Genomic DNA, 8,932 nt, shown 5'->3' on the forward strand with positions numbered 1-8,932 from the left:
CCGCCTCCGTGGAGAAAACAGTGAAGTTGGCATTCTAAACTGTAGGCAGAAATCAGGGAACAGCGCTGCCATCTTACCTCAGACTAACTCAGCTGCCAGCAACAGTTAAACTTGTAAAACAATATTTTTTGGGGAAGGATTTTCGCATTTCATTACCTCACTCCGATAAAGGAGTCATCAGTACCACTAACTTAATATTGTATCAGAGACGGCAGGTTACGATAGACAAATCCTTCCGTTGTTGTCTGTGTGGGCTGTTTCATATTTTTTTAAATGTATTTAGGGTAGTCGTGCATTCGTAGGCCTACTGTAATAGCCAACAATTAATTTGATTTACTTTACTCGAAGTTGGTCAGAAGTCTGTTTATCAGCGGTATTTTAAGGGAGGCAAACCGCTTCTGTCAACCTTTTTTTTTCATGCAGACGCTGGATAACCAACAACACGAGCTCAAAATAGCCTACAGACAGCGCCCGTGCAGAATGGCGTTTCTTTGCCCTGTTTGTAAAGTTGTGAGAACCCTCGTATCGTTGTAGCCTAAAGGCATTTAGGTCTGGGGGTTATATCTGGAGTAACATGGCGGCCGCAGATATCGGAAACGCGACCGACTGTCAAGGTCTAGTTTGCGTCAATGACGTTGCCTCGCATCTCGAGGTCATAAGCAAAAGGCTAGGAGGAAAGGAAAGGCAAAGAGAGGGACACACGGACGTCGTGAACAGGTCGTAAAAACGGACCGATGGCCACCCTAAATGCCATGCTCAGCAGTCACTTCCAGCGAGGGCACAGTGCATAGTGCTCAAATTTTTCCACGACACTATGCACTAAAGACCTCAGTGCACTGTGTGCACTATGCACTGACTGTCAGTGCACTGACAAAAGTGCGTTATTTGAGACATAGCCATTGTCAACATGGCCGCCGTTTAGTGCGTGCAGTGTCGTCAAGCACTGCATTTTTCCGGCATTGTTAGGGGATCATCCTGGCACTTTCAGTGCACTGGCTCAACTGAAATTCTCAGCGTGAGCACCCTAAGCACTGAAAAACAGTGCCCGAAGTGCACAAGTGCAGCATTTGAGACACAGCCATAGTGCGTTTCTAAAGACCCTCTGTTATGTCATATTGGTAATTAACCTTTCAATGGCTATTACAGCATGCAACTAGTGGTACAACGTGTATTATGGGGCTACATCCTTTTTCTAAGTGTTAAATCTACTCAAATCAGATTCCCAATAAAACACTCGAGACAGGACTTATTAAACGCAGATGTGTGGACTGTGTTACAGTGCTTCATTGCGCAATATTGTGCAAATATTTTCAGAGTAAGATGAGTGCAGTACTCTGCCTGCCTGCCTGCTTGCAAGCATAAATTCCCTGCAATATGCAAATGCAGTCATTTTTAGATGGACAAATACACATTCAAATAAAAAAAAGGTGGCCGTGTCCATAGCCGTGTGGCTGCTTATGTATTCAAGGAATTACAGTAGCTGTGTGTGTGTGTGTGTGTGTGTGTGTGTGTGTGTGTGTGTGTGTGTGTGTGTGTGTGTGTGTGTGTGTGTGTGTGTGTGTGTGTGTGTGTGTGCGCGCGCAAGTGCGTGTGCGTGTGCATGAGTGTTGGGAAACACAGCAAGAGGGACTGTGTGTGTGTGTGTATGTGTGTCCTGCGTGCACATGTGCATGTGCGGGAAAATGACAGAGACTCTGTGTGTGTATGTGTGTGCGCTTCAACCGACAGAGATGGAGAGAGGGAATGATAATGAAGATGAGGGAGAGTGAGCAATCCAATGTGACTCTCCAAAAAGAGGCAGAGGGAGAGATGGAGAGGCGGAGGGAGAGACAGAGGGAGAGAAGGAGAGGCAGACGGAGGGAGAGAAGGAGAGGCAGAGGGAGAGGGAGAGACGGAGGGAGAGAAGGAGAGGCAGACGGAGGGAGAGAAGGAGAGGCAGAGGGAGAGGGAGAGACGGAGGGAGAGAAGGAGAGGCAGAGGGAGAGGGAGAGAAGGAGAGGCAGAGGGAGAGAGGGAGAGACTGAGGGAGAGAAGGAGAGGCAGATGGAGAGAGGGAGAGGCAGAGGGAGAGAGGGAGAGGCTGGTATTTCTGACCATATAGACATCTATGACTGCTGAGCTGGGCTGCACAACGACCCTCTCTCTCTCTCTCTCTCTCTCTCTCTCTCTCTCTCTCTCTCTCTCTCTCTCTCTCTCTCTCTCTCTCTCTCTCCCTCTCTCTCCCTCTCGTTCCCCTGGCTACCCTGTCAGGAATGTGTGAGGCAAGCTGACCACAGCTGAGGCTGAGCCAGCGGGAGGGGAGGAGGGGGGTGAGGGAGTGAGGGGATGAGAGAGAGCTCTGGTCTTGTCTCTCACAATTAATTGAGAGGGCTTATGAGGAGTCAGTGCACAGCTTCTGGCATCGTCTCCTGACAAAATATTGGTGCAGCTCAGCCAAATTGCCAGCAACAGGTTTGTGCGTGAGGATGAAGTAAGAAAAATGGAGGTGAGTGGCAAGCGAATTGCATCCCCACACCTTTCCTGCATTCTCTTTTCTCTCTGTTTTTTTTTTTTCATTTCTCACATGTGTCTTATCTGTAAACATAGCATCCGTCTCTGCTTCTCTCTCTCTCACCACCTGCTGCTCTGAGCAGCCTGAGCACCCAAAGCATGGCTCCCTTCTCTCTCTCTCTCTCTCTCTTTCTCTCTCTCTCTCTCTCTCTCTCTCTCTCTCTCTCTCTCTCTCTCTCTCTCTCTCTCTCTCTCTGCCTTTAAGGGAGTCACTCGTTCATTCATTATGTCTGCTCATATCATTTCCAGTCATCAGGCATTCCGTCGGTTCGTCCACGTCTCTCCTCCTCCTCCTCCTCCTCCTCCTCCTCCTCCTCCTCCTCCTCCTCCTCCTCGGGCATCATGAATCCACATAATGCATCTGAGTGCTGCTCCTGAGCAACAGGTACTGTACGGGAACTGCTCTTTCCTTCCCTCTTCCCCTCCATGCATTTGTGTTGTCACAAGCTATTTGCGGAGGATATATTTGTGTGTTGGAGATAACCGGGAGTCTTTCTCTATTGCCTAGCAGACATTTCATTTGGGGTTGCTTTCACATTCCGGATGTGAGCTAATATCTTTTTTTTTTTTTTTTAATCACACTGAAGACTGAAAAAATGTGTTCATCGTTCATCCCTGTCGATCCATTTGTGTTGTCAGTTTCTGTTATTACGCTTGCTGTGCTTTTCTTTTTTTTTTGGTAAAATCTGCAGTTGCATCTCTTCCACTGTAAACCATTGTAATGTTGCCAAAGGCTGTTGATGTGTGATTGCATAACCATAAATTATCCTTTTCATATGTTGGGCCAACTGTAATCACTTAATCAACCCGCTGCCGATAACATTTTCAAGGTTCACCCTTATGATTTGATAATAGGGAAATGATCAGATTTTAATCTACAGCATCGTCTGCATTTATATCACAGATTACAAAATGTGGCATGTCTTGCTGTCATAAAACGTGAACAGACATATTGAGGGTTTTATTTTTGAAGAGAGGAACAAGTAACATTTATAATTGTGTTTACATTTAGCATATTACAGCACCGGTTACAAATGTGACCTGCCTTTCTTTGATAAAATTAACAGCATGTTGTGGGTTTGTGGTTTTTTTAGAAACAACTAATCATCACAATCATGTCATCCAGTCATCATCCAGTAGCCTATATCAAATTATATTCTTAATATATTTTATTTATTTATTTGTTTCAATTGTTTTGTGTTTTGTGGTAATGTGCAGGTGTTGCGGAGGCTGCATGTCAAATATATTCTTATACTGTACGTACTGTTTTTCTCTTGTTTTGTGTTTTATGGTAATATGCCAGTGCTGCTCGAGGTTGAATGTCAAATATATTCTTATACGTACTACAGTGTAATGTGTTTCTCTTTTTTTGTGAGTTTTAGGGCAATATGCCAGTGTTGTCGAGGCTGCATGCCAAATATATTCTTATACTATAGGTATATGTTTTTCTTTTCTGTTTTAGGGGAATATGCCAGTTGCTGTTCGAGGTTGAATGTCAAATGTATTCTTATGTATCTATATAATATGTTTCTCTTTTCTGTTTTAGGGGAATATGCCAGTTGCTGTTCGAGGCTGCTGTCAAATATATTCTTATCTACATATATAATATGTTTCTCTTTTCTGTTTTAGGGGAATATGCCAGTTGCTGCTCGAGGTTGAATGTCAAATGTATTCTTATGTATCTACATAATGTGTTTCTCTTTGTGTGTTTTAGGGTAATATGCCAGTTGCTGCTCGAGGTTGAATGTCAAATATATTCTTATGTATGCTATCTACATAATATGTTTCTCTTTGTGTGTTTTAGGGTAGTATGCCAGTTGCTGCTGGAGGCTGCTGTCCGTAGCCTGAGGTCCCGATGATGAGCAGCCACTACAACCACTCTCTGGCAGCCATCAGTGGGCACGGCCACATCGCCCACGCCCTGACTCTGGAGCAGAAGACGGCGTTTGCCTTCGTGGGCATGCTGTTGGTGTTCCTGGGGCTGCTGATCGTGCGCTGCTTCCGGATACTACTGGACCCGTACAGCAGCATGCCCTCCTCCAACTGGGGAGACGGAGTGGAGGGGTTGGAAAAAGGGACCTTTGAATATGCCCTGACGTGAGCCACCAACGCTAGGGCCGGAGCTATAGGGAGGGCGAGGGGTTGGAAAAAGGGAACTTTGAATATGCCCTGACGTGAGCCACCAACACTAGGGCCGGAGGAGCTATAGGGAGGGCGAGCTGGGCATTTGCCCCTGGGCCCCCCGGGCACTCTTCCATTGGTGGTGGGGGCCCAATTGTGATCTTGTCAGGCCATATAGGGGGCCCGATAAGTGTTTTGCACTGGGGCCCTGTGTGCAATTGTTTGTCCGCCACTGCAACACGCCCTCTCTCTGGCTCTTTCTTTCCCTTTTTCTCTTCCGCCTCTATCTCCCTCTCGCTCAGTCTCTGTCAATACATGCCATTACAGAATCGGAAGCATTCGCTCTCCCAGGCAGAGAGCCTTGGCAAGCTGCTGTGTGCCAACTGAAGATGATGGCTGGGAGAATGGTGGGCCGCCTGAATGAATGAATATGCATTGAGTTCAGTGAACTTCACCACCAGAGCACTTTTGTCTCTGGCATAGACATGATCCTCCCCTTTGACTGTTGTTGTTTTGGGAAGACACGTGAAGGAGGTGAATCCAAAAATCCAGTCATGTGGAAAGGGGAGAGAATTAGAAGAAGAAGAATAAGAAGAAGAAGAAGAAGAAGAAGAAGAAGAAGAAGAAGAAGAAGAAGAAGAAGAAGAAGAAGAAGAAGAAGAAGAAGAAGAAGAAGACGCAGCAGAAGAAGAAGACGCAGCAGAAGAAGAAGAAGAAGCAGAATCTCAGGGACATGAATGAAGGATGCGTACTGAACATATGACTGCATCGCTTTGCACATGACATGTAGCAAGCAGGCAAACAGGGTTGAAGTCTATGTGTTTTTTGTGATCATTCCAAGTGCAAATTTGTGACATTTCTCCAGCATCTTTCATCCAAGTAGCTGCTGTGCACTATGGTGATATGAAATGTGGAACCTTTTGTGTGATGTCACATTGTTTGGTGATTGTAGTTAGTTACAGTCTGGGAGATGATTGTGATAATGAGTTCGGCACTGTTGAACACTGTGGTCATTTGAACCAAACAAACGTGAAGGACTATTTATGAGTTACGATTGTTGTCCTTTGTGGGGGTATGTGCCAGCTAGGAAAACAATCTTTGACTTGTGTACAAATACATACGATGTCTCAGACACATCATCTTCCCCTTTACAACAGATGACACTGGGCTAATACATGTTGCGTAACATCGTGGCAGGTCATTATTCCTCCAGAACTCATCTGAAAATGAAAATAGGATTTCAGAATTGATGGGGTGCTGTCATCAAAGTGTAATGCGGAAAAAAATCATTGTCATACAAAAAGAAAAGGTTACATCAATAACAGATTGACCTGTCATGTTATCAATCCATACGGAACCTTGTGCAAGATGGGTATTCAGAGGGACTCAAGAAGACTGCTATTATTCGTCTATAAATACAGTGTAAAAATGTACACCTTGAGTGATCTCTTAGATTTCCTATCTTGCACAAGTTTAAAGTAAGTAATAGAGGTAGACGACGTCCCTACTACAACGATGAGCACCAAGGAGAAAAGATGAACACCCTGCTGCTCTCTAACTTCCTCTTTGTTTTCTAACCACTCTAAACCTCATCCACACTGAGCATACAGTACAGTTGTATGCTATACACGTAGGCCTATTATATGTTTAAGAGTCATGTCCCAGTGTAATCCCTACACTGGCAAAGGTTGCAACATTGTTGCAGGACTATACGTAGCTAGTAGGAACGTTGCAGCAAATTTTGGGCCCAAAATACAATCAGCACCAATGGACCCCATATCGTATCTACATGAATCAGGCAGAGTGTGGACCCCCTATATACATGGTGCCCTGGTAATTCAGTGTGCATTCCAATATGCGACCTTGCGTCCTCCACTTGTGCTTGTGGCCTCACGTTTTCCTGATGCCCCACTTCTGTGGAGAAAACAATTAAGTTTCCCCACTGTCAGCCTAGCCAAAACAATTTTTGGGGGACTACTCTTCATTTACCATCCTGTTTGCAAATGAGAAAATGACTTTACAATTGAGCTTTTGCGAGATATTGCGATATAATGCTGTTGTCAGTAATGTCATCACGACGTATTACTTCCTGGTACTAGGCCACAAGCACAAGTGGAGGACACAAGGTCGCATATTGGAACGCATCCTTTACCTCCCTGTTTGACACCCCTATCAGCTAGCACCACACCACCGGTTAGTCTGAGCCAAGAGCTGACACGTGTTATTAAACAGCCCCACCCTCTTCTCTACTTCTACTGTGGTCCAAAGTGTACAGTGAAACTTGTGCTGTGCTTTTGCCTTATTATACTGTGACCTTGTATGGGGTTATGTGCCTTCATGACTTACATGACCGTTAGCTTTGTAGAGATTACCTGACCAATTGTTTTGAAGTGCTGTGTGATATGTGTGTATATTGGTGACACATGATGGTCGTGTTGCTTCTTTACTGTCCACATCTGTGGCATTCAGTGGTCACCACCAGTGGATATTTTTGGACTTGATTGAGAAATAATAAAGCTATTTCTTGACTTAATTATACCTTTTTGACCTTATTTTCCCTCAGTTAGAATGTTATTATTATCGAGAGAATATTAAATATGGAATGGAGGTATCCAGTCCACACAACAATACGGGGTGCAGTCAGTCTACCACACCATGCAGTTGCACACAAACATAATCCATTATCCGCCTTTCTTTTTTTTCTGACAAGACAGGCATATTAAAAAATATGAGGAGAGATGGAAAATACAGACAGCCAGAGCCAGCCAGCCAGTCATCCAGCCAGTCTTGCAGCCAGTGATGTGTTTTCCTCCGTGGCACCCGCCGTCTGACACTCCCAGCGCCCAGAGCTGGACTGGCCATCTGGCATAGTGGGCATTTCCCGGTGGGCCCCGCACCCAGAGAGAGTAGAGAGAGGGAGGTTCCATTGGCCCATTGTTTCTGGGTTCTATTATTGCAAGGGGGAGGGGGGGAAATTCCCCTTTAGGCAGACCGAGGCAGACCTAAGGACTGTTCTATTCAATGCTAGGAATATTATGACACAGCCCTTTAGGCAGACCAGAACCTGGTCATGTTAGGTGCTCATAGCAACCTATTACATTGGCATATCTCTATACTTAAAGAATCTCTGCCGCACCCTCATGGGCCCCTATTTTAGTTTTCAATGCAAAGTTGCAAAGGGGGCCCGGTCGCTGCTCGCTGTTCCCTGCCAGGGCTGGGCTATTCCCCGGGCCCCTATTTTCAATATGGGCCCACGAGGGTGTGGGGCCCATCGGCTCAGCACCGCTAATTATGAGGGGCCACTTTAAGCCAAAGGTGCCCGGGCCCTATTTCTCCCCCAGTCCCGCCCTGCCAGCGCCTGATCCACAGGGTATAGCCTCCCTCTCTCACTCCCTCCCTCCCTCCCTCTCTCCCTCCCTCCCTCTCTCCCTCTCTCCCTCTCCCCCTCTCTCCCTCCCTCCCTCTCTCCCTCCCTCCCTCTCTCCGCATCGGGCTCAGACAGCGCAGTGCTGCCAGACAGGCTGATAACAAAGTGCCTCAGAGTGCCTTCAGCTGGGGTCCTGTCTGTCTGTCACACCATGCACAACATCACCGATTGGCCACCGCCACTGTCACCGCCGCCGCCGCTGCCGCCACTGTCAGCACCGCTTCCTGTCTGGCTGTTTTTCACGGCCCCCATGTACACATGTCGTCGCCACGCCACCACCACCACACTACACTGTAGTCCTCTCAGGAGCGCAGCGTACGGCATGACAGCTCCTGTCGCCACTCCACCCGAGTGCAATTATAGTGCAGGCAGTATGGAGCCTGGCTGGCAAACCCTAGTGGACTGGAGGGGTCACTCCTGTGACTGTGCAGAGAGAGGAGGATACTTTATATACGGTGGTGGTAGTGGTGGGGGCGTTGTGCAGGGAAGCTGACAAAGGGGTCAGTTGTCCCGGGCCCAAGGACATGGGGGGCCCATAATTGGGTTATCATTACATTTAATGTATTGGGTGGGGGGACAGCCAAAGCTGGCCCTGGTTGTGAAAGATACAATAGCGTTGGTAGTTGGTTGCTCAATTATTAGTGTGTGTGTGTGTACTGTGGACTTGCACCTTAGCTTTGTTGCAATATCTTAATTGGATCCTCCTCAGCCTCTAGGTGATAGTGACCTTGCACTCTGCTCCTATATCAGAAAAAAATGAGTTTCGACGTATCCACCATTTTTGAATTTTGCATTTTATTATTGGAAATGACATTTTACCATGCAAAACAAATG

General features: G+C 46.5%; 1 protein-coding gene across 1 annotated transcript; it reads left to right on the top strand.

Annotated features, from left to right (window-relative positions):
- Positions 1-4,405: 4,405 nt before the first annotated feature.
- On the top strand, positions 4,406-4,651 carry ctxn2 (cortexin 2). Its single transcript, XM_063188385.1, has one exon. It carries the CDS (start codon positions 4,406-4,408, stop codon positions 4,649-4,651), a length of 246 nt encoding a protein of 81 aa, XP_063044455.1.
- The last annotated feature ends 4,281 nt before the right edge of the window (positions 4,652-8,932 follow it).

The sequence above is a fragment of the Engraulis encrasicolus genome, chromosome 22 (genome assembly GCF_034702125.1).
Source record: "Engraulis encrasicolus isolate BLACKSEA-1 chromosome 22, IST_EnEncr_1.0, whole genome shotgun sequence".
NCBI classification, from domain to species: Eukaryota; Metazoa; Chordata; class Actinopteri; order Clupeiformes; family Engraulidae; genus Engraulis; species Engraulis encrasicolus.